We start from the raw sequence: 27,286 nt of genomic DNA, 5'->3' as shown, positions 1-27,286 counted from the left end.
TACCTGACACTGACCCCATACTGGTTATATTAACCATAAGGCATACTGGCTGTGTGCTTTAAGACAAGTTCACACACATTTACAAGATATACGCTATTGCCAAAAGTTTGTAGACACCTGATGATCAGAGCCATATGTGCTTGTTGAACATTTCCGATTTATTCTTCTTTTCCTCTATTGAGAAGATTTTCCTCTAGATGTTGGAGTGTGGCTGTAGGGATTTGTGTTCATTTAGCTACAAGAGAATTTGTGAGATCAGACACTGATGTTGAGGAGATTTGGGGGATCGGTCGGTGTTCCAGTTCATCCTAAAGGAGTTCTGTTTTTGTGGGGTTAAGTTAGAGTTAGAGTCAGAGTCAGCATCTGTGCTGGACACTGGAGTTCTTCCACTCCAAGATTAACATGTCTTACCATGTCTTTGTGCTTTGTACACAGGGGCATTGTCATGCTCGAGCAGATTTGGGCCTCTTGGTCCCAGTGACATGAAATTTTACATGTTACAATATAAAAAGTTGTATTAGGAGGGTATCATGGGAATAGACATGGTTGTATTTTCATCAAGCCTTAGTTTTGCTTTGAATGTTTCATTAGAGAAAAAGAAAAGTTTTTAAACTGAATAAAAAAGCCTGTACACAAGTCAAGTTTGTATTATACTGATTTATTTCTGATCTCTTTGCACAGAAGGACTTGATAATTAACTGGCCCTCGATTCCTAATACAAATTTAAATTGTAAGAGCTTTATTAAAGACAGGTGTAGTTCATGTCTTAGAAGAGGGGGCACGGTGGCTTAGCACGTTTGCCTCACACCTCCAGGGGTGGTTCGCCTCCGCCTTGTGTGTGTGGCGTTTGCATGTTCTCCCCGTGCCTTGGGGGTTTCCTTCGGGTACTCTGGTTTCCTCCCGCCGGTCCAAATACATGCATGGTAGGTTGATTGGCATCATCTGCCTTGATGCCCGATGATGCCTGAAATAGGCACAGACTCCCGTGACCCGAGAAGTTCGGAAAAGTGGTACAAAATGAATGAATGTCTTAGACGTTCCACTGAAAGTTTAATTTCAAATTTAACAAATTGCTTAAAAGGTAACCAAAAATGGTAATGTGGGATCTTCAAAAACTTTTTACTGTGGTGTGTTTATTGCAAAACTACAACCAACAAAAGAAAACCTGGGAGTCAGTTTTGCGCTTTAGGCAAAAGTTCAGCGTCATTAAAAACGTCTTTTAGGGACACATAAATGTCACTGTTTTTTATGACCTTGGTTTGAAACTGTACATGGAACTGACTGTGAATTTATTTAGAATGACATCAAGATTTGGACGAAGCCAAAAACACAATTTATGACTTGAATGTAATGCAAACTAGAATATCATATCAATAAACACATCAATAAATGACCATCTGTGGACTGTATTGTATCAGACATGCAAAGTCTAGAGCTGTGTAAGTGTGCCAGACATTTGGCAACACATGCTGATTTTCTGAATAAGGCAGGTCTGGTGTTTCACTCTGAACATGTTCAGCCCTTCGTGGCAAGCTTCTAGAGGCGTGTTTGATGCAGATGGCTGCGCTTCGGTGCTCACAAGTGTGTCACATTCATACAGCATACACTCCATCCCGAACAACAATGGTCTGTGAGTGAATGCTGTTCAATCTTTTTTTAAGGAGCCTTAATCACAAGAGCCTTAATCACAAGCTACGACTGCCTAAAAGTTTATGTTCAACAACACTCTTGACTGAAATGGTGTCACAGATAAAGAATTCCTGTTTGTTCCTTAGTTTGAATATCTTTTTAGAGTTTTGCACAGTCGTATGTTGTGCATGTGGATACTAAAGGTTTCTTACTTTCCTCCCTTCACTGTCCAACCATATTGAAACAAATGAATGAAATTGGGGGATAGATGGCTTTATAATCTTTGAATATACATTGCAGCACAGTGGAATTTTTTTTTGTTGCATATCCCAATTGAGAAGGTTGAATATTTTATAAATATATTAAATCAAATGAATGCAGTGTATAGGGAGGCACGGTTGCTTAGTGGTTAGCACGTTCGCCTCACACCTCCAGGGTTGGGGGTTCGATTCCCGCCTCCCCCTTGTGTGTGTGTGGAGTTTGCATGTTTTCCCCGTGCCTCTGGGGTTTCCTCCGGGTACTCCGGTTTCCTCCCCCGGTCCAAAGACATGCATGGTAGGTTGATTGGCATCTCTGGAAAATTGTCTGTAGTGTGTGTGAGCCCTGCGATGGGTTGGCACTCCGTCCAGGGTGTATCCTGCCTTGATGCCTGATGACACCTGAGATAGGCACAGGCTCCCCGTGACCCGAGAAGTTCGGATAAGCGGTAGAAAATGAATGAATGAATGAATGAATGAACTTGTACCAACCTTGTTAATGAGTCTTGCTATCGGAAGTCCTGTCATGACGAGTCCGTTACAACCTTATCAGTTAAAGTGATTGAAGACAACGTGTTTTTTTGTATTAACATACTATGGTTTTATTTTTGTTAATCTGTGCTACTACTGTTAATTATTTTTAATTAGTTTTGCTTAAACGTTCGAGATTCCAAGTGTGACTCACGATTACAGCTGAACTACGAACATCTGTCTCTTCTACAGACAAAATCTTCTGTTGATTAAGACCCGAAGAAGCGAGCTTTGTCATGCTAATTCCCTCCTTTTGCCAAATTTAAGAAGCTGCCTTGCCTTGCACAACTTTTTCCAATCTTCAAATCAAAGACATATTGTGAAATAATGGCTGTTTGGCTGACACACAGCTAATGCTTGTCATTCAGCTTCTTCTATCTTCATTAATTTGTGCACGCTTATCAACCTCACCCCACAATAAGAGACAAAATTAAGCTGTTCATTTAGGCTAGATGTCTAACTTTATTAACTTTCTGTATGTTGGTGAAATACAGAGCTATTACAGGCCAAGGGATTGGTTTAAACATAAAAGATAAGCCAAGTAATCAGTTTAAACATAGAAACTAACCCTCTCTTAAATATAAAAATTAATCTAAACCAACATTTTAAACATCTGTAACTTTAAAGACTAAAACTTCCTAACTATCCCAACTGTTATTAGGCTTTATTAGGCTTTATAAACCTAACACCAAATCAAACACTTTGCGTATATCTCATTTAAAGACTAAAGGCTAAATTAAACTAAACATACCCTAACCCTCTGAGCTGAATTACTAAAACAAACACAAAATAAAACTAATTCAAGACCTTAATTAGACCTTAAAGAGATATTCTGTTAAATATAAACTGTAACTTTAAACACACCACCCAAATCCCCCTAATCCGTAGTTTACACAAAACATAATTTAAAAACTAACAAGTTATATCCTTAGTTTAAACACTAAAAAAGAACCCAAACTTTGAATTCAGTCCACTAAAAATAACGTAAATCATCATTAGGTACAGTATCAGGTAGTTCATGTGAAGAAGCTGAGTGCTCCAGAAAGGCCATAAAATGGCATCCAGCTTAAAAGGGCCAAAAAAAAAAAAAGACCATAAAAGGGCATCACATTACTCCAGCTTCTACTTGTCTGATGTAAGCACAGGTGGATGCCCGGAGTGTGGCAAGTGATGCAGCATCTTGTTCTCTTCTCAGGGAAACAGGTAACATACATAATCTGGTGTAGGTTTTTTGAGGGATTTCAACACTGCATCAGTTCTGACGCCAGGATGTACACTCTGAGATGTCTGGACTGCGCACAAGTCCCTGGGCCTAGGGACAATGTGGGCAAGCATGGCATTTCAATGCCCGGCTGCCATGTCCAAAGACTAAGCAAAGGTCAACATCTGGATAATTGAGTACATGGATGCCCTGCCGTACAATGATACTAGAGCAGTGAGCGATAAGACTAAGCCAAAATGAAGAACCCACCACTGGTAATGCTTTACCCCAAACTAAACATGGGGAGTCTCCTATGCTTGGCAAGATGCCTATGTGAAGATATTTGTTTAGGATTATTGTTGCAAACCAATTCTTGGACCTGATTTGCAACACAATGACCTTGAGCGTTAACATCTCAAACTTTTAACTAAGAAATGTCAGCTGTAAAGCTGGAGGCTTAATCTGGTAGGGGAATATGGCTCTATGGACCCTTTCTTAGAAGCGAGAGGAGTTTCTCCTGAAGGAATGAATTTTGGTCTGTTCCAACAACAGTGGGCAGCACACCTTGAAAGAATGAGTGGGCACAGCAGTGTAGATGGCCCTAATGATACATTCCTAAAAACCCTAGCCCAAGAGAATTAGGATTCCTTTTTGGCTTGTTTGGAGGAGCCGACCGACACCAGGTCCTCGCTCGCCTGCCTCTAAGCTCTGGCCGTCTGCCTACATTTTACATGAGGAGCCTGGACTGTAATGCTAGCCTTCTTTTCTTGCTTCAACAGGCCAGTGGCTACGGATTGCTATCCCTAGCTCCTTCTTGTGGCGAGGGAAGATTGGGAATCTAAAAGAAACGTTTTGTCTTTTTCTTTCATCTTCGTCGGATTAAATATCCTTAGCAACCTCAAAAGACATATCACTCGAGCCATGCGGTGCAGGCACTTGACTGGAAATACAGCCAAGCGAGTACAGAATGAGCTTAGCGACAGCATGAAAATTGCCTTCAACAACACGCTTCCTCTCAGGAAGCAATTCAGTGGCATACCGCTCATCATCACCCACATCAAGCTCCACAGAGTCCGATGAAGTCAATAATAATTTCTTGTTCGGGTCAGGAGTAATAGCAATGCGAGCTCCTAGAGCCAATGCGGAGAAATTCGAGTTGGGAAAGAGGACAAGAGGAAAAGGGTGCTTGGCGTGAGAAAACAGTCAAGCGGGAGTGGATCTTACGTAGAGGAAAAGTTTCTACCAAACAAACAAGTCTTCCAACGTAATGTGGGGGTGGGGGGGGCACGAATGCCCACATTGTTTTCTTGCCATCTTTCCTAATCTTTAATATATATTTATCTTCCTTTTCCCTAATCAAGACAGACAAAAAATCGACACAACGGAGCATTTCCTGAAGACAAAGAAGCTGGAGTAGTGTAATGTATATGCCCTTTTGTGGTCTTGCTGGCGCGCTCTGTTTCGTCACATGACTTACTCGAGCCGATAAATAGACATGATTTTACACAGAGTATCAGACAGAACTTCTGCAAAGAAGCGTTTCCATAGCATCAGCCAGGACGCAGAATTGAGTTCCCTCAAACGAGATCTAACAGTTTAAAGACTTAAACATCCCAAAATATCAGGTTAATCTCCCATCAGCCAACCAACCCAAGCACCTAGTTTCAACATTAAAAATATCATAAATAATACATTTAAACACTGAAAACAATGCAAATCTTCTGTTTAAACATCAAAACAACGCAGATCCCTGGTTTAAACATTAAAAACAACACAAACCATTAGTTTTAAAAATAAAACTAACCACAATGTTCTGATTAAACACAAAAACAAAATAAACTAGATTTGTAAAATTCGTCACGACAAACTTTGCTGTTGGCTTTGACGATGCAAGTATTCGCAAAGGCGGGTGCTTTTTGGAGGCGAGTGGACATAAGGGTCAGTGTTACTTTTGGAGGCAAGTTGACATAAAACTTGTGAAATCTAGTGGAGCGCTAGGGTGCCAAAACATTTGAAGACAAGTGGAGACGAGCATGTGACGTAATCCGAAAACCTGTGATGCGATTCCCCTCTTTGGGCTGAGTGTTTTGATATGTCACATGTCCATGTTGTGCAAATGTATTATTTTCACATGACATAACGTGATGTCACGTGACGTCATCAGAATACCCGTGAGGAAGTGTTTTGATATGTCACCTTTCCATGCTGTAAAAAGTTTTTTGATTTTGCATATTTTGGGGGCGGGGCTGCGGGACAACCGAAAGGCCAGTCGGTACACCAATTTAAACCTTTGTTCAGAGTATCACCCTAAAGCAGCTGGCCGAGTTTGGTGTACTGTAAATAGTTCAAAAGCTTGCCGAGTTATAAACCTCCAAAGTTTATAATGGGAATCTATGGGAAAAAATGCCATTTTGAGACCCAGTACCGGAAGTACTGGTACTCGGATCGCTTAGAAAAGTAATAGCATAAAACTTCAGACCAGGGTCTACAACATATCGGAATTTGGTGCATGTGGCTCGAAAGCCCTAGGAGGAGTTACAATTAATACATTTTTGTCTAAGCTCAAATAGGAAAACAGAATGTTGGTTTCTACAAAGCCAACATAATAACCAGTTTAAATTCTAAATACAACTTAAGTAAACTATTTAAACAATGAGAACAACCCAACTATTTAGTTTTACCACCTAAACGCTTAGCTTTAAAAACAACTTAAACTCAGTTTAAACAATACGGTATAAGCTCTAAGTCTAAACTCGTAGTTTAAACCCCAAATATCAGCTCTATGGTCAGTTTACATTAAAACTAACCCAGAACCTCAGTTTAGGCCCTAAAAGCATAAGGATTAAGCACAATCTATGAAGATCAAAGTCGCGACAACCAGAGAAACTCTTTAATTGAAGACTAAAACAAAACCCAATACTTTAGTTGAAGGACTAATAATACTTTGTGACAGTGTTTTGGGACAAAAATTTAAACAAAACCCTCAGCCAGGAGGATGAGGCAGAATGAGAGCAGCACTAAATTCTCTAAACTAAATTTTCCCACAACCAGAGGAATAGTTCACACTTTACACCAAGCCACAGCTGGAAGCCAGCTCTGTTAGAGACCTCTGTGTGTGTTTGTGTGTACTGTAAGTGTGTGTGTAAGTGTAAGTGTGTATGTGTGTGTGTGTGTGTGTGTGTGTGTGTGTGTGTGTGTGTGTGTGTGTGTGTGTGTGTGTGTGTGTGTGTGTAAGTGAGCGTAAAAGCCCCCCTCTCTGTGTTGAGGAACGCTCTCTGTGATATGGCCTCTCTGTCAGACAGAGCAAGAGGCTGGGCCAGAGCAAGCACACACTGCAATGTGAGCTGAGATTCCGAGAGTCAGAGCAGCAAGCTCGCTTTTGAAACACACACTCACACACTCGTCAATGGACCAATATGTGACCATTAAGAGGCAGCTTCTGCACAGACCCATCTTTAGGTAAGAAGAAATGTTATATAGGATCAAACCACTGAACTGCTTCAGCTGGGACATTACAGGTGGACAAGGTGTGTGTGAGCGTATGAGTGAATGTGTGTACAGTGTGTGGTTTGTTTGTGTGTCAGATATAAATTTAAAGTAGTTCAACTTGCTTTCATGCTTCTCTTGGAGGAGGACTGATGTTTTTGTATTGTGTGAGGATATGAAACAAGTAACGGATACAAACTTTCTATGTAGTTGTCTTTCTTGAAGCGTTACAAAAGAATGATATTGTGTGTAAGCATGTTTAACAAAGACCAAAAACATCTATATTAAACTGTCTATACACACACAAACACACACACACACACACACACACACACACACACACACACACACACACACACACACACACACACACACACACATATATGCGCACACACAAGCATGTACACACAAACACACACACACACACACACACACACGCACGTACGCGCGCACACACACACACACACAAATACACACACACACATACAGTTTAGGGGCAGTTTAAAGTTTGTGAGTCAGATCAGAGTGGGGTTCGCTAAACGACCCAGTGTGTTGTGGTTATACGGTCATTAGAGGCAGGTTACATGGTTCCGGTTCATTTTCAGAGGCTCATTATTAGAAAAGTCCACTAATGGCTTCTTCGCATGTAAAACGGAAAAGTGTGTTAAAGAGGAACAGCTGTACAGCAGGTACATCACCATGCATTCCTTCACTCTTTATTAATATGGACTATGATCAATATTCCAAATATTCCCAATATTCTAGATCAGTATTCCAGTGGATGCAGAGATTTATTAAAAGCAGTAGTATAAAAATGTATAATGTTTGCTCAGTGTGGTACTATTCAATATGATGTGATTTATTATTATTATTATTATTATTATTATTATTATTATTATTATTATTATTATTATTATTATTATTATTATTATTATTTCAGTTTCATTTTATTTAAAAGTAAAGTTTTGAGTTTATCGGGACTCAAAACTTTCACTGGGACTGAGAGGTAGAGGCCATGCTTCCTTCACTGAGACTAATAGGTAGAGAGACCTCACCTATCTCACTGAGACTGATAGGTATAGAGACCTCACCTATCTCACTGAGACTGATAGGTATAGAGACCTCACCTATCTCACTGAGACTGATAGGTATAGAGACCTCACCTATCTCACTGAGACTGATAGGTATAAAGGCTACACCCACTTCATTTACACTGATTGGTATAATTACCTCATGTATTTTGCTGAGTCTGATAGCTATAGAGGCCTCGCTAAATTAACTTAGACTGATAGGTATAGATGGGGTCACGGTGGCTTAGTGGTTTCCTCCCCTGGTCCAAAGACCTGCATGGTAGGTTGATTGGCATCACTGGAAAATTGTCCGTAGTGTGTGATTGTGTGAGTGAATGAGAGTGTGTGTGTGTGCCCTGCGATGGGTTGGCACTCCGTCCAGGGTGTATCCTGCCTCGATGCCCGATGACGCCTGAGATAGGCACAGGATCCCCGTGACCCAAGAAGTTCGGATAAGCGGTAGAAAATGAATGAATGAATGAATGATACTGTAGGTATAGAGGCCACACCTATGTCACATAGACTGATAAGTATAGAGGCCACACCTATGTCACTTAGACTGATAAGTATAGAGGCCACACCTATGTCACTTAGACTGATAAGTATAGAGGCCACACTTATGTCACTTAGACTGATAAGTATAGAGGCCACACCTATGTCACTTAGACTGATAAGTATAGAGGCCATACCTATGTCACTTAGACTGATAAGTATAGAGGCCACACCTATGTCACTTAGACTGATAAGTATAGAGGCCACACCTATGTCACTTAGACTGATAAGTATAGAGGCCACACCTATGTCACTTAGACTGATAAGTATAGAGGCCACACCTATGTCACTTAGACTGATAAGTATAGAGGCCACACCTATGTCACTTAGACTGATAAGTATAGAGGCCACACCTATGTCACTTAGACTGATAGGTATATGAATGAATGAATGATAGGTATAGAGGCCACACGTATGTCACATGGACTGATAGGTATAGAGGCCACACCTATGTCACTTAGACTGATAAGTATAGAGGCCACACTTATGTCACTTAGACTGATAAGTATAGAGGCCACACCTATGTCACTTAGACTGATAAGTATAGAGGCCACACCTATGTCACTTAGACTGATAAGTATAGAGGCCACACCTATGTCACTTAGACTGATAGGTATATGAATGAATGAATGATAGGTATAGAGGCCACACGTATGTCACATGGACTGATAGGTATAGAGGCCACACCTATGTCACTTAGACTGATAAGTATAGAGGCCACACCTATGTCACTTAGACTGATAGGTATATGAATGAATGAATGAATGATAGGTATAGAGGCCACACGTATGTCACATGGACTGATAAGTATAGAGGCCACACCTATGTCACTTAGACTGATAAGTACAGAGGCCACACCTATGTCACTTAGACTGATAAGTACAGAGGCCACACCTATGTCACTTAGACTGATAAGTATAGAGGCCACACGTATGTCACATAGACTGATAGGTATATGAATGAATGAATGATAGGTATAGAGGCCACACGTATGTCACATGGACTGATAGGTATAGAGGCCACACCTATGTCACATAGACTGATGGGTATAGAGTACTAACCTATCTCAATGAAACTGACCACATCTCCTTCACTAAGACTGAAAACTATTAAGGCATCACCTCTTTCACTATGATTGACAATCATCAGTCATCAAAGGCCACACCTTCCTCACAGGTACTGACAGAATGAGTGATCAGACCTTCTCATTTGCATTGACAGATGTCTAGCCGCCTTCATTTGTAACGACAACCACGGTGCAGCAATTTTGAACTTGATTATGAACTTGATTGTTATTTTTATTTGAAAATGATTCACTTTTTATATTTTCTTTTTGCCTTAAATCTTTTTTACACTGCTAACTTGGGAATTATTAAAGACGACGGCCTTGCTCTCGATGTGTCTGCCGAGAGTTAGCAGAATGAAGAATGAAGTGAAAACGAGTTCCATCTGGTCAGTATTACTGTGCAAAGCTCGAGTGTATGATGCTGCACGGTTTGTGTGAGTCATAAACTCTCTGGATTGCATTTCTTTTATCTTTCTTTCATTTCTCCTTAATTTGTTAAAAAGTTGAGCTCTTACTCATCAGTGTTTGGGACACAACGGTTACTTATAAGCAGAGCTCTGGACTCTGAAAAGGAAATAAAGCTCTCTTCTTCATGGTTTGTTTAGAAATAATGACATCCTGCCCCGGGCTGCACTTAAAATCCCATTGGGTGGTGCATCATGACATCTGTAATTTATCTCAGGCCTTGACTTTGATAAGTGGCCCATGGGTTACTATGAAGCCCAGATGAACTGAGTCAGTCATGAATCAGTTTTTACTCTCTCAAGCCTTACTCTCTCACGGTGCTCTGGGTTTGACCTCATGGATCTTTACGCAGATGTTAGGAACAGCTTTTTGGAGGACCTTAAGACCTCTAAATGGCAGTGTTTATGAGCAGAGATTTACAAAATTTGTAAGATTTACAAAAATCTTACTCTTTACAACTAACTTAGCAATCTGTTGCCAATATCATTTCACAAGTTCACAAACATATTACCATAACAATGATAAATCTCTAAGTGTTGCTAGAGTGTGACAGGTAGCTGACCTTAGTTCAGTATCTTAGCATAGTTTTTATAATATTTTCCTTCTTAACATTTGTCCCAGCATAATCTCCTTCAAACATCTCTACTGAATGGACTTTCCACCTTCACCTGGATATCATTCATTTGACTTTTCATGGAGTACTCTGTTCAAGTTTAAATGTTCTCAGGAATGCTAGATACTAGCTAGATGGCATTGCTCTTTTGTCACTTTATTTAAATTTCTTGAGGCCACCAGGGGAATGAAAGTTGGTTGGCATTTAAAGGTGGAAAGTTGTTCCTAAACATTCTTGATATTCATCCATTCGTTCATTGCAATGACAACAGGTTGAGAAGGTCAGTCCACAGAGACAGATTTCACACCCTCATTGTGGATCCCCAGATGTTTCCAAGCCAACTATGAGATATAATTTCTCTAGCAGGGTCTGGGTCTGCGTCTACTGTCTTCATCCAGAGCGCTGAACCTGCTACATCTCTACTGGTAGCCAATCTCAACTGGCTACTCGTGATTTATAGAATACTTTACTATGAATGGGTGTAAAGCAAACTCGTTCCAATCTATCTATGTTCCAATGCAACTTGCATTTAAAACTGTCCTCTAGCTGATTAGCAGTGCACCTGACACCCACCTTTCATCTTGAAAGATGGCTCCATGTCATCATTTTGGGTGGAACCCAACAGGGATAGGTCAGTTGCCTAGTTACCACTCACACACTAGTTGACACCAGCCCCAGGCCTGGTTTCACTGGTGTATCCATGGAAGCCTAATGCAAAGAGGTTACACACAGTCATTTTTGTACTTCATGGTGGTCAGTAAGATCTGTTTGTCTGACATCTCCCATCAGATGTTTTCACCAAGGTTAGCCCAGCTGGGAGCAGTAAGCACCCTTCACCACAACAAGGTCTCCAGCCACATACGTCATGTTGAGCTTATTGAGTAATTCAGAGCGAGGGTAGCGCTGTATAGAATTTCAGTCATATCACAGGCATGACATCAAATATTTGTCATTGTGCCAAATTTTTTTTTTCACTATCAGCAGCCATCTTTAAAAATAAATACTGTATTCGTGTTTTCGAGTCACTGAGGCCTAGAGCCGTCTGTTTTTATACAGTTCTTTACTAATCTGGTGTAAAAATGTAATATTAGAACGCTTCCTTGCATTGCATATTAATTTGAGGTAGAATTAAACAAGAAATGTTGTCATTTCAGTGTAGTGATTATTGTCATATTATTGTGAATAAATTTAATAATATGAGACCACTGTTCATGGACCTACTTATGAAAACTATATCTTTTAATAATGCCGGTTATTTGGCACGTAGATGTGAGGAACACCTGAATTTTTCTTGTATCAAACAAACTAATTCAAGACAGCACTTTTGTGACATTGCCAACTTTCTAAATGTTATCGTCGTTGCAGTTGACCAAACAAAGTGGATTATAATGTAATTTCACACTACATGCTCATTCTGTACACATCTGACCTTGGCTTTAAAAGAAAGCCAAGAATCCGAAAAGCAATTATTTATTAAACGGCATATTAGCCAAGTTAATGTCCTTCACACCGTTTACTCGCACTGACACGAGTCTTTATTTAACAAGAGCGTTGTTTATTCACACTCGATCTTTTTTTTATTGAAACTGCATTTCCTTTTTAGTTCTGATCTTGTTTGATGATGGCTCTGTGGTTGATCGTTTTAATAATGGAAGAAAAAAAAGAATTTACGAAGAATTTTGCAGTGTTTTGGACTCATGATGTCTTTTAGTTCTGTTTTCTCAATGTTCAAATTGAATAACCGTGTTAACGGAGCGCTTACTCCATCTAAGGACAGTTTGGAAGAGAGTTCTAAATGCTGTTACTCAGCCACTTGGGACCCTCTTAAGACAAACCCTAAAGCATTTGGGATACAATTGATGTTTGTAATCTTAAACACAGGGACTTTTTACATTTGCACAAGGCTACAATTTACCTGAACTTCAGTTGTCTACAGTACTTGGATCAACAGAACTGAAGCCATATTGGGGTTATGGGTTTCTGTGAAAACATCAAAACCATGATGTCGAGGGAAAACAACGCTCCAGTGCACATTTTTCTGAACCGAGATCTCGATCATTATGGTCATGAAAGCCACAGAGGACGTCTTTTAAATCACATTTTCATAGCTTGCTACGAGGTTCTTTAATTTGAATAGTGGGACGAGATGATTTTGATGAGCTTTTAGCTGAAAGAAATTTTTTGTTCTGTAGGAACTGCTGGTGTGGTTATGAATACAGATTGTAGTAGTTGCACATTCCAGTTATGAGACTCACATGCATGAAGCACATTGGTAACAAAAAACAGCTGCGCACAGCTTTAGGAGAGGTCTTCACACGTCATGGCACTTCCATATGGTCCAGAAGACAAAAAAAAAAAACATCATGCACAAATGTTGAATGTTGAGTCTTGTTTCTGCCGTAATGATACAAAAGTACGTAATCAGTGCATGCTGCAGGCTTGGAAATGAGCCAGATGTGCTTCTGAAGTCTCACCTGTTCTGAATTCATCTGTTAATAAAATTGCCAGAGAAGATTAACAGACTAAACAGTCTCTAAACATCAGCAAATAAAATTACACGTTATAGGAAATTATAGTTTCTATATAAACCATGTATACAGGGACTTGTGTGGTCAATGTGGCATGTTAACTAATTATAAAACATGTAGTATGGTCTACATATGAGATGATGTCATATATAGTTTGTATGGATAGGTGGCTTGGGTAAGAGGATGTGGAACAGTAGCTCAGTGCTTAAGGCTTTGGCTTACATCTCAGAAGATCATAAGTTCAAATCCCAGGTCCACCAAGCTGCCAGTGCTGGTTTCCTGAGCGTTTCTTAAATAATTACATTTATATATGTGTAGCATTTATGGAACGATTATTCAGTGGTAATGTTATTAAGTTTTATATCATGGGAAAATCCTCAGTGTAGAAAGCTTTGTATCAGTAATGTCAAAAATCAAACTTAACAAAACATGGTTATTCTTTGCCTACACCATTTTTTAACACGTATCCAATAATGAAGCCTCAATTGTTTACAGCCATTTTAATGTCGGTCCGTCCAGGATTTTGTAATGTTGCAATCACAGAAGTTGATGCACAATCAAACAAACAGGCAAAAATCTTTTAAAATTGTAGCAGAATTGCTACAAGTTTGGTCCAAAACATGTTGTGCGATCTCGTAACATCGCACATTCAACTAAATCCCACTTTAATAAACAATTATCAATGAGCTATCATTGAAAATAATTACATATCTTATGCCTTCATCGGTAGGAGTTTAAAAGAAGAATCCTATGTTTGCTATTTTGCAAATTTAAGTAGTTTTCTGCACAAAAACGCTCAAGCAAGTTGCGTCGATCAAGCAGATAAATCAAGCTTTTTTGGACGCAGCAATCACAAAAAAACAAACAAAAAAAAACAGGAAATACTGAAATTTAAGAGATATGAATAGGTAGCATAGTAACAAGAAGTGGTTCAGACTAAATGCTTTGTCATTTTTTTAATGAATAATAAATTGATAGAATTGGCTTGTAGTGTAAGAGGAATAAAATGTTTTGGTCGTGTTTTATTCCTCGGTCCTGCTTTACTTTTGTTTTCAAGATTTTAAAATATTGCTTTCAAGTAGCTACTTCTGTTACTGTAGAAAGGACATCTAGGTGTTCATTTATCAAGTGAAATGTTTAATCCCAACTGTGGCATATTTTTTTTATTCCTGCCTTTTCAGTCCCTGAGAAAGTCCAGCTTGAAAACCATAATCAACTGAACTGTCGAGCGAGTCAACACAGCTGTCAGAGGGAAAATCCCATGGCCCTTCATTTCACTAAGGCTCCTCTTGGCCGTCGAACGCCGGCCAAGTTTAGGTCCTGCTCGAAAAAAAAAAAAAATGGACATTGACATAACCTAGCGTTATCTTTCCCACAGAGGATAGCCTCTCGCTCTCACCTCGCCACCGAGAGCCCGTTAATAAATCATCGCCCTGGCGATCACGGCGTCTCGATAGAATTTTGGCTCCTTTTGAACAAAGAAAACAACACAGTGTTTTTATCCACAGCTTCCAGTACTCATGTTGCAGAAACCCAATCCTTACAATAACCCTGATTGTTGAGAAATAGTTTGTGATTGTGCTTTTGCTTGTCTCGAGAGGTTCGCCTTTAGGAGATTTTCCCTCTGAAAAGTTGCAGGTCCACAACAGGCATTTAGTTTTGTGTGATTTCTTCAGGAAAGCAGATCTGCCCTGTGGGTAAAATTAAGAGCAGCGCTGCTACAGAAGTTTGAAACTTTGTACATCATGTGTGCTTGAAATCCATGTGTGCGATACTTGCATTGCTTTTGTTGTATGTTTGTTTACACAGTAAATTTCATATTTGACTTTATTAGGTAATTTTGCTTATTTCATTTGTTTTCTATTTTCTGTACAATTACAGTAAGTAGAAAGGCCAGTAGTGGAAGTTTGGAAGTTGTAAAATGTTCTAAAGAGGTTCACTGAGCTCATATGTTTTTTTTATAAAATAATCTAATGATGAGAAATATTAGATCATTTTCCATGCTCAGGTATAATTTTGCTGCTTTCTGCTTTCTTTGACTCATTTCCCCTTGTCTTGTTATTTTAAAGACTAAAGACTAAGGAGCCTATGAAGGACATCTGAAAGGTTTTACAGCATGTACGATCCAATAATGGTGCTTTAAATCGACAGCTAAATACTAGCTATCCATAGAACCTTCGAGAATCACTTTGTTTTCTCTGAGTACATCTTTACATATGTGAAAATGTCCTTTCATTTACCTATTTTTTTTTTAAACATTCTCGAACTTTAGTGTCTTAAAGCCTTTGGCTGAATTTCATCCGAATCAACTACAGTACATGTTGATGTAATGTACATGACTGAAAAAAGTGCACTTGATATATTGCTTCTGCTCAGAGCTTCCTGCACTGTCTCACCTTTCGTTGCGGTGACTAGTCTCACAAGGGCACCCTGAATGTTTACACCTCCTTAAAAGAGTTTATGTCTGAGTCTCGGTTACGAGTTTCTTGAGAGAATTTTTTTCCTTTTGTTGCTCATTAGGAATTTCTTTAAATTATTAAATGCATTTTTTAAATTGTATTATATTTGTTTTTATTATTATTATTATTATTATTATTATTATTATTATTATTATTATTATTATTATTATTATTTATTAGTTTTTTTTATTAATTAATTTTTAATATATTTATAAATTATAGACATTTATATAGCTAAAATATTTATAAAATTTATATTTATAAAATCTATTTTTAAACTGTTTAAAACCCTTGAATCAAATTAAAGAATTATATAATAAATGTAATAATAAATATTGAATAAAGTATAATAATAGAAGAATAAATGAATTTTAAAGATCATTAAAGAAAGTAAACTAAATCTGGGTCCAGCAGTTTTTTTGATACATCGATTATTTTAATATCAAAACGATGTAATACACAAGAACTGAGAGAAATTTGTATCACATCGACGGTACTTTTTTAATACCTTATGAAATAACTCATGCTGTAAGAAGTATTATCGATTTTCTCAGAGCAGTTTTGCTCTTGTTATCAGAAACATACTGTCCAAAAGTCTTTGGTCCGAAATATGTTATAGAGATAAATGTCAAGGACTTATTTTCTGACCTCAAATTGCTTGTTTGTATTTTTGGAAAAGGTCCAAGTGTGTTTGAGGACAACAACTGGACCATGTATGGCATCTTTACAAAAAAGTTAGACATTTAATTTTAGATATTCAGTAAACGCACTGATTTTTTGTGTTTTGCGTGTATTTAATGACAAGGTTCTGGAAAAGCTGGAAATTGTATTGATTTATGTGAAGATTAACATTAGTTAAATAAGTAATTGTGTGCACATCCCACCTTCAGGCAGGTGCAGGACAAAAGAAACTGCTAAAGTAAAAAAAAAATTTAAGATTAACATTAGACCTTCATGTCACTATAACTACTGTAGAAGAAAAAAGGAGAAACATTAGTTAGATCTGATCTGTCGGTGAATTTTCTCTACACACAACACTATTTTGTAAAACACAAGTGTGTAAATGTGTGTTACACATTAAATACAATTATATACATGAAAGAAATGAAGTGTTTCATCCAATTCTGTAATTTACGTATTTTAGTTTTCATCTTTTCATCTAGTTTCTTCTCGATTTTTTCCAATAAACTATAAATCTGTTTGACTCAGATGTAAACAATAATAACTGAATACAGGATTATTGATGTATCCACCGAACCCGGTTATTAGAGACCCAAAATCTGATCCTTGTGTGATAGACTAACTGAACTGTAGTACGTCTGTCAGTCTTTCCATGTGTGTCTGTGCTTTCCGTGGAAGCTTTCATAAGAAACCGGACTCCATTCAAATAACAAATACAGAAACGTTTTTTTTTTTCGGTCCCCTTAAAACGAGCCGTCACGATAAATGAAATGTGACATGTTTATTTTGCGTCTCATTACGTGTCTCATTGCGTCTCATTAAGCGTACGCAGGCTAGCGAACGGCGCTGAGGTAAAGATGGTGGAATCGGATTTGACAGCTTTAAAAACAGGCTTGCTGACACGGCACGCCACTGATGAGTGGTGTGTCTTTTCTCTGCTCTGATTGGTCTGGAAAGGCTTGCTGCGTGTGTTGACTGTGGTGGTGCACAGCTGCCATGTGTGTGTGTGTGTGTGCGTGTGTGTGTGTGTGTGTGTGAGAGAGAGCGATGTTTACTGTAGGGATAAAAGCCGTGCTGATTCATTCAGTTGCTGCACAGCTGCGTGACGTCCCAAACACTTTCACAACACTAACCACATGCTCCTCAAAAGCAATGATGAGGACACACGAACCGCTGCCACATAATAACCCTTTCTTTCTTTCTTTCTTTCTTTCTTTCTTTCTTTCTTTCTTTCTTTCTTTCTTTCTTTCTTTCTTTCTCTCACTCTCCTTCTCTCTTTCTCTTTTGCAAACACACTGGAATATTTCATTTTCGGAACATTTATTTCATGCGGATCAGTACAAGATGTTTTCCGTAACTTCATCTCCTTATTATCTTTAACAGAGCAACTGTTCAGATCATACTACTGGATTAATACATTTGTTCTAATACATTATTGTTTCTATAGTAACAATGTTCACAGCTGTATAAGGAGAAATCAGATTAAAGGTTGCTAAAAGGTATGGTTACGGTGGCTTAGTGGTTAGCACGTTTGCCTCACACTTCCAGGGTTGGGGGTTCGATTCCCACCAACGCCTTGTGTGTGTGGAGTTTGCATGTTCTCCCCGTGCCCCGGGGGTTTCCTCCGGGTACTCCGGTTTCCTCCCCCGGTCCAAAGACATGCATGGTAGGCTGATTGGCATCTCTGGAATATTGTCCGTAGTGTGTTTATGTGTGAGTTAATGTGTGTGTGTGTGCCATGCGATGGGTTGGCACTTCGTCCAGGGTGTATCCTGCCTTGATGGCCGATGACTGTAACATTGACTGTAACATTAACTGTAACAATAAATGGAAAGGAAAATTACATCAAATGTATTGCTTGACCAGAATACAGTAAATGTTTGATAATAATGATAAAAGTTTTATAAGACCACCGGCGTGCCATTGGCGATCGTTCAGCTCCTGTAGCTATGTAAGCAAAGCTGCAAGCATCAAGTGCTTGTAGTGTCCAACATTCCACACTCCATGTTTTCAGTTAAATAAGTGCATCATCTGGGTACTTGCAGTTTCAGTGTGAACACACTAATCATGTTATTTACACTACACAGTGGTGTAAAATAGTGAATAAGTACTGTATGTGGTTTGGGATGCACCTTTAGATTATGTGGAACGTGTGCAGTGCAAGTCCGTGTGAATGAACTGTTACTGTACAAACAATAAGATATTAGTGTGTATTCATTAATATAAACTATTGTCTAAAGTGTAATATTATAGAAAGATAATTCACAGAGTCTAACCAGTTACTGTATGTTTGAGAATTCAGCCATTTTGTATTTAATTGTTTGTCATATAATAATAAAAATGAATAATAATAATAATAATAATAATAATAATAATAATAATAAAGGGGGCACGATGGCTTAGTGGTTAGCACGTTTGCCTCACACCTCCAGGGTTGGGGGTTCGATTCCCGCCTCCGCCTTGTGTGTGTGGAGTTTGCATGTACCCGGAGAACATGCAAACTCCCCGTGACCCGAGAAATTCGGATAAAGCAGTAGAAAATGAATGAATAATAATAATAATAATAATAATAATAATAATAATAATAATAATAATAATAATGTACTTATTTTTCTTATTATTCTTTTTTCTTCTTATTATTAATTAAGTTCATTAATTTGCTGTTTTCTTTTTTATTATTCTTATTCTTAATATTACTATTATTATAAATTCTGTAATATTTTTTGCTTTTTCTTTTCATCTCTTTTTGTTTCCTGGCTGTGTCTGTTTCATTTTCATTATTTCATTATTTTATTTCGTTTTATCTATTATTTTTTTGCAGTATACTCTATAAACCTGAATATATATATATATATATATATATATATATATATATATATATATATATATATATATATATATATATGAACATACTGTATTTACGAGAAACAAGCATTGGTGTCTAACAGGCGCACACTATCGGTAAAAGAGAACGGACATGTCATGTGAGCAGGAGCTGGGACCAAAACTGAAACAAAGGCGTATGACAATAACATAAACAAAAGCACATGATCGCCATGGGATCTAAAACCCGTGACGTTCTGATGCTAAGGCTGGAATTTAAGCACGACAGCCAGCATGTCTGTCCTTTTTCGTCATTACTTAGATGATGTGTTCAGCTCTGAAAGCCCCGGACCTGAAGAGTGATTGAAAAGAACAGCATCTCTGTGGGTTTAGGAGTGTGACTAGGACACTGTGTGATGGCTTGATGATATGCAGACTGGGATATTCCAGCAAGGACAGACATTCAGAGAAGAGAACGTCTGCCAAAACAAGATTATCGAGACACGACTCGTGCATTTATGGGCTCCGGGGTAAAGCCGTAAGAGTGCGGAGATGAGAACTGAGTTTATAGGATGAAATAATCTAACCGACTTGTGTATAGGGTCGAGAGTAAAGGGTTGTTTTAACTGGTGACGCTTTGAAGCTGAATAGAAAAGCGCCCAAAATACAAAGTCTAACTTTTGACTTTTGAGTGAATAAACGCAGCAGGGATAGAGCTCTCTCTTCTTACTTCAGGCTTCCATATTTTCCTTTTTGGCACAGCTGTGAGTGTTTGGGTCTGTAGTAGTGTGTTGCTCTGAATGACACATCTTCAGTGTGAGAACAAGCTGGACAAGCGTCAAGAGGACTGGAAACGATCATTGGTCAGGTCTCTGAGATATTTGTTGGCTTCTCGCTGGAAGGAACTACCACTACTTACGAAATGCTTTGACACAATTATTGGACGTAACACAAATAGAGTTAACCTAACTGGTAGCATATGGAGCATATAATCCTGTCACTGTGTTGCATTACTGTATGTCATGACTAGCGTTCGGTTCTGGAAGGTTCTAGAAATTTGATTCGAAAAGCCACTGTTAAGGCCTTTGACCAAAAAAAAAAACAAAAACGATTCAATTCTCAGTTATATAAAATGAATACTGAGTCATTCAGCAAATGTTTTGCATAAAAGATTCAGGCAAATAAATTCTATGTAAATGTATTACAGCTGATTTTCTAAAGCGGATGAAACAAGACCTGCAGATTTCCTGGACATGTTTCTATTCGGTATTTCCACTGCACTGAAGTGAACCTTGATTAATGTCATGTAAAAATAACAAATGTTCCAAGCAGTGTGACGGATGATGTCATGTTAGGGCACTGAAATCATGGTGGACAGAGAGATTTACATTTTTTCTACTGATGGAACGAATTTAAAAATAGATTTAGCAATCTTAAAAAAAATAAACAGGTCAGTATCAATTTTGTTTAGTTTCTTGTCATTTTGAGGCTGGACTACTGCACTTCTCTGCTGGCAGGTCTACTTCTGAAAGCAATTTGTCCTCTGTGAATGATCTAAAATGCAGTCGTGTGACTTGTTCTCCAAGTTCTCTTACAGCACCACACTGCAGCTCTCCCTCTACTGGCTTCCAGAAGCTGCACGCATCAGATTCAAAACACTGATGCTTGCCTACAAAGCCAAAAATATGGACCAGCATCTTACCCTAAAGCTCTTGTCTCTCTTCACAATAACCTCACTCCCTCAAATCCAGGGTAAGAGGTACATGTACTGTAATTATACATTAAGACTCTTCTGTTCCGGCACCTAGGTGATGGGATGACCTTCCTCTAGATGTCAGAACAGTCATTGTCTATCTTCAAACGATGGGTAAAGACCTCACTCTTGCAGAAAGACTTAAACTAGCTCTTATTTTCCCTGTTTGTTTTATCTATTTTCAATTGAATTGAATTCAAATTTATTTGTATAGCGCTTTTAACAATGGACATTGTCTCAAAGCAGCTTTACAGAACATAAGAAACATAATACAATAAATTTTATATTATTACACTAAGTGGTTAGCACATACGCCTCACACCTCCAGGGTTGGGGGTTCGATATCCGCCTCCGCCTTGTGTGTGTGGAGTTTGCATGTTCTCCCCGTACCTCGGGGGTTTCCTCCGGGTACTCCGGTTTCCTCCCCCGGTCCAAAGACATGCATGGTAGGTTGATTGGCATCTCTGGAAAAATTGTGTGTGAGTGTGTGAGTTAATGAGTGTGTGTGTGCCATGCGATGGGTTGGCACTCTGTCCAGGGTGTATTCTGCCTTGACTCCCTTAGATGGAAGAGGAAGAAACCTTGAGAGGAACCAGACTCAAAAGTGAACCTCATCCTCATTTGGGTGACACTTTAGGGTGTGATTATAAATATACAGTCTGACAATTGCATATTGATTTTGAGGTTGTTGTCCTTAAAGACCACATGTAGTTGACATGTCCTTTTAGAATGTCCGAATACTTCATGAAGCAGAACTCAACTAGAGCTGGTGCATCTCTAGATGCCTCAGGATCCTCACAGGGCTGGTCTCATCTCATTAAAGGTCCAAAATATTCATGACACGAAACACAACTGGAGCTGGTACAATCTCTGGATGCCTTGGGATGGGTAGAAAAAGAGAAGCAGTGGAGAGGAATAAGGAAATATTTCATATGAATATTGTATACAGTATGTTATATTATATAACAGAGATTTAGGTTAATGCTATTCTAAGTCTGTAATCTAGTGAACCAGTGTTGATATATTCATTGTTGGATACTTCAAAGCACCTTTGTACGCCACTCTGTATAATGGGCATCTGCCAAATGCTCTAAATGTATACAGAGGGACATAGGAACAGGGTGTCTTAATGTTAAGCATATTTGGCTTACACCTCCAGGGTTGGGGGATGATACCAGCCTCTGTCCTGTCAGCACGGTTCTTGCAGGTTCTCCCTGTGCTTCAGAGGTTTCCTACAGGTACTCTGGATTCATCCACCAGTCCAAAGACATACATTGTAGGCTCATTAGCATCACTAAATTGTGTCTGTTGTGTAAGATTCTGCGCTGCAATAAGTTGAGGACCCAGGTTCCTGTGTAGGATAAGCGACAAACAAAATGACAGAAGTAAGAATAAAAAATCGGACCATAATATCCTGTTTTCATATAGATGCTGTAGATTTGCACAGCCGTAATCGTAAAGACTTTCCAAGACAAGGACTCTTAAGCCCCGCCCACATGAATACAGATATTTTTAAGAGCATAGATTTATCTCTGTATTTTGCCCTGTTGTATAATCACGAAAAGGTGTTTTGGGTTCATTGCCCTCTAAAGTGTAGACATGACATCATTTTTCAGTAACAACAGGAAAAACACGGTATATTTTTTCAAACGTTGGCATCGCAACATCGACCTGTGCATGTCCATCACACTTTTGCTTGTGTTAGTAATAAGCTAGGGCTCTGTTTATCCTGGCTGCTAACCAGGATGTTTGCTGTTTATAATTTGCTATCCAATACCATGTTTGTTATTCATTTGAACTTTTCTTTACTTTAGTATATGATTCACGCTCTAGTGCTTCTGAACCAACCACACTGCGAGATGCTGGATCTGGACAAACATTTTGTTCAAAGGCAATTTATACTACAATGTATAAATCCTAGTGCGTTTGTGTTTCTTCACATTTTTGGGACTTTTGGACAACCAAATAAAGTGATCAATGAGGACGATTGATAAAACATTTAGTAAAGAGGAATGAATGAATGTGCAAACGTACGAACACTCAAACAAACAAATAAACAAACACATTTTTTGGTCATAATACTGTTTTTCTGCCTTTTACATGTACATTGAATGCTATTCTTGACGCATTTGACATCACTGTCTCTCTCACAGGGATGACATGCTCATGTAAGTGTTTTTTTTTCTGGATGAAATGAAATTATTTTCAAAGAATTAAAAATCATTTTCCAAAAAATACATTTTAATGGAGCCAAAATCATAATCTGCTCATAATCTGCTCATCAACCTACATAGTACTTCCTGTCTTTATTCTTTTGAAGTCCTACTGTACCGTAATGAGTTACGATCCTGGTTTTTGGGGACCAGAAAAGGACAGAGAGTTTACAAAGAACGAGCTACTGAATATTTATATTTTCCTCACTGTTACGTTCAGAGTGAATTCAATTCCTAGTGAAATATTTCGTGTCTTATCTTAAAGCATACACACATGCACTCAGACACACACACACACACACACATCATGCCAGTCTTTCAACAGAAGTCCGTATCGAGATACGTGACGTGAAGAAGACCACATCCGTTTGATTAAGAAATAAATGAGGCACGAAATGACATACAAGTGCCCATTTCCCACTGCTTGTTTTTCAAGCCTAAAAGGAGCTGATAGTCATCTCTGGAAAAAACACATGCTCCTGTGTACTCCTCTCAGTGAATTTTAGGAATGTGGGGCTGTGTGATGGCATGGCAGCACTCATAGCATCCCAAGGGGTTTTGCGTGACGGCAGCGAATCTCTTCGGAGAGCTTTTATGTAGAAAATGGCAGCGCGGGCTCATGGGAACAGTCTCGGGGTTAAGCTTCTTCTCTGAACTTGTGGGATGTGATGATTCAGATTGATCAAGCAATTCTCAAAAAAAAAAAAAAAAAAAAAAACTTCTTTCAGTTTGGTTTGAATCGCTCTACCAAGAACTAACATATTTCTGAATTGTTTGTTTTACTTTATTGTTTATTGTACACTTAACCCTTGTATGTTGTTCGGGTCTGTGGGACCCATATTCATAAACATCAATTGTTTTGAAAAACTTTGCTTCCTTGTGTCCAATAAATAAAATGGAAATAATTTAATGTTCCTTGGGCGGCCCGGTACCATTTGGTCCACGGACCGGTACCGGTCCGCGGCCCGGGGGTTGGGGACCACTGCTGTAGAGTATTTTAACATAAAATTTTTGATTGTGTTGAATTAAAACCCCAAAAATGCAGCGGGTCACCAGCCCCACGAACACTGGCTGAGTAACAAACATACGAACAACATACAAGGGTTAAATACTCACATACCCACATGTTGTGCCATCTCATAAATGGTTTTGATGGAAAGTAACCTAGACAATAAGCCTTGGGATGGACCTCCACTGCACAATCCGATGCTTTTTTTTTTTGCCATGTAATGATATTTTCTCTTGAAAGAACACCAGGCTTCCACTAGACTATTATGCTTCTTATTATTATTACCAACTTCTGCTATGAACCATTAGGAAAAAGGTTCACGAGAAGTAATTTTCAGACACCAAATCTATCCTGGCTGGTTTGAAGTGGATTTAGTGTATGTTTGGACCATACTGTGTTAACATTTACATTTTGTCATTTAAAAAAAAATTCTCAGGAAAACAGCTGCTTTTGCTCAAGTGATAGGTGAGTGGTCCAAAAGGCTATGAAAAGCCTCTGGCATTCTGGATTTGGAAAAAGAAAGGCGGAAAGGACCGGTCCTGAAGGACGCACCCCGCTGTGAGGATAGCGCTGATGGCTCCTCTGTGGTCTGGAAGGTTCCGGATGTGGCTAAAATCAGACCGCCTTGCGCTCCACTTTTGTTTTTGTTTCTGTGAGGTCTTAAATGAAGCGTTCAGTATGTTCACATGTACCCCATTCCAAAGAGACCTTTATAGACAGCTATTTTAACATTATTATAGTTTCCACCAAAGTCCTGCCATGTGTCAAGGATTGCATCCAATCCCACAATGCAGTGCAGAGCTGGTTCATGGTGCCAGACTGGAAAGGAATGAGGTATTGTTTAGTTCTGACAGCGCACGAAAAGATTGCCTCATGTGTTGTGTTTACAGCCGTTGTATGGTTAATGGAAGTGGGACACTTCACAACAGATGCACACACACACACACACACGCACACACACACACACACACTCTCTCTCTCTCGCAGTGGTGAATACATAATCTGGATGAACTGCACATATCAGGAGCTCTGCTCTAACCTCGTCTGCTGTGAGAAACTGTGCACAACACACACACACACACACACACACACACACACACACACACACACACACACACACACTTAAACACACTCACACACATGCACTGATGGCCTTTGTATGAACTCTGATAAGTAGCACAGCTGCTGTGGTGAGAGAGAGATAGAGACAGAGAGACAGACAGACAGACAGACAGACAGACAGACAGACAGACAGAGACAGACAGACAGACAGACAGAGACAGACAGACAATGCCTAGCGATTGCTGCCTGAATCTGACATGCTGCATGTTAAACCATGGAGCATCTTATTCCTTTGTCTAAAACTAGTTACTACTGATGTAATTTCCATCTCTTTCTGATGAACCAGTGAGTTACAAATGAGTCCTTTGGCTCAGGTCACCAATGAGAGTCAACTCTCCTCCTGCGTTTCTGGCTTTATCACTGAGGTGGATATATAGTATACAGTCAGTGTTTGTAAGAGCTCCTGAAGAGCAGACTCATCTGAAAATTAGATGGAGCAAGACTTTCAAGTGTATGCTTTTTCATATATTACAGGATAGTTTGAGAACCTCGGGCCAGTTGCTGTCACGCTGTCACAACATTGCTGGAACTGTGAGAGCCGGACTATTGGGAAAACCAGACGTGCATCAAAACACATGATATGTAATAATGAGTTGTGAGGTGACGTACGGCTAAGTACGGTGACCCATACTCAGAATCCGTTCTCTGCATTTAACCCATCCAAAGTGCACACACACCATGAACACACACCGGGAGCGGTGGGCAGCCATTTACTGTATGCTGCGGCACCCAGGGAGCAGTTGGGGGGAGGATTTGGTGCCTTGCTCAAGGGCACCTCAGACGTGACCGGCCCGAGACTCGAACCCTCAACCTTCGGGTTACAAGTCAGACCATTCTAACCATTAGGCCACGAGTTATAATGCACGAGTTTTAATGTTCTGTAATACCTCATATCAGTGCAGTATTTAGGCTCTGTGTGCTGAGGCATCGGATTTAACCCAGAGTCAGATTTTTAAGCTTTTATTCTACATTATCCTTATGAAAATCAAAACCGGCATATTAATGAGCATGGAGCCAATTACTTCGGCTCTGTGCAAATCAGAGTGAAAGCAGCAGCCAGACTAAAGGCTTATGATTATGATTCATCACTTGTTTTTAAGAACAATTAAATATATTGGTCATTTTTTTCAATCCTGGTAACCGTACCACTGCCTTACACATTTTGTTGTATTAATCCTCTAACAGGTGGGCACGGTGGCTTAGTGGTTAGCACGTGTGCCTCACACCTCCAGGGTTAGGGGTTCGATTCCCGCTTCCGCCTTGTGTGTGTGTGTGGAGTTTGCATGGTCTCCCCGTGCCTCTGGGGTTTCCTCCGGGTACTCCGATTTCCTCCCCCGGTCCAAAGACATGCATGGTAGGTTGATTGGCATCTCTGGAAAATTGTCCGTAGTGTGTGAGTGAATGAGTGTGTGTGTGTGTGTGTCCTGTGATTTGTTGGCACTCCGTCCAGGGTGTATCCTGCCTCGATGCTCGATGATGCCTGAGATAGGCACAGGCTCCCCGTGACTCGAGGTAGTTCAGATAAGCGGTAGAAAATGAATGAATGAAAGAAGTCTCTAACAGCCAAATTCAAGCTTTGCAGTAATTTCAAAATACTTTATTGACATGACTGCAATATAATCATATCAAAGCATCAAAACAGAAAGGAAAGTAAAATAATAAAAAAAAATGATTATACGGTGCCATTATATGAGTGCACTTTTTATTTGAAGCAAGTCTCAAGTCTCAAATTTGCAACTTAAGTCTAACTCGAGTCAAGTCGAGTCCCCCATCTCTGAGTTATTTAACTCAAGTCTGAGTCAAGTCTCAAGTCATGAATGTCAAGTCA

The 27,286-nt window shown here is 39.2% G+C and overlaps 1 protein-coding gene across 4 annotated transcripts in view; it reads left to right on the top strand.

Annotated features, from left to right (window-relative positions):
- The window catches only part of pde1a (phosphodiesterase 1A, calmodulin-dependent), a 94,995-nt gene that overhangs the window by 25,474 nt on the left and 42,235 nt on the right, over positions 1-27,286 (top strand). The window contains exons 1-2 of one of the 4 annotated variants that reach the window (XM_047815340.1): positions 7,004-7,077; positions 10,105-10,178. The exons of 2 other annotated variants lie outside the window; for them this stretch is intronic. In XM_047815340.1, coding sequence (XP_047671296.1) covers positions 10,123-10,178 — 56 coding nt within the window. In that variant the 5' untranslated portion in view covers positions 7,004-7,077; positions 10,105-10,122. Of the gene's footprint in view, positions 1-6,914; positions 7,078-10,104; positions 10,179-27,286 lie in introns of those variants that run through there. One more of the 4 variants, XM_027162625.2, reaches the window with a different exon arrangement.

Source organism: Tachysurus fulvidraco, chromosome 6, assembly GCF_022655615.1.
Source record: "Tachysurus fulvidraco isolate hzauxx_2018 chromosome 6, HZAU_PFXX_2.0, whole genome shotgun sequence".
Lineage (NCBI taxonomy): Eukaryota > Metazoa > Chordata > Actinopteri > Siluriformes > Bagridae > Tachysurus > Tachysurus fulvidraco.
Note: the sequence above shows the minus strand (reverse complement) of the source record. Positions and strands in the feature narration are given on the sequence as shown.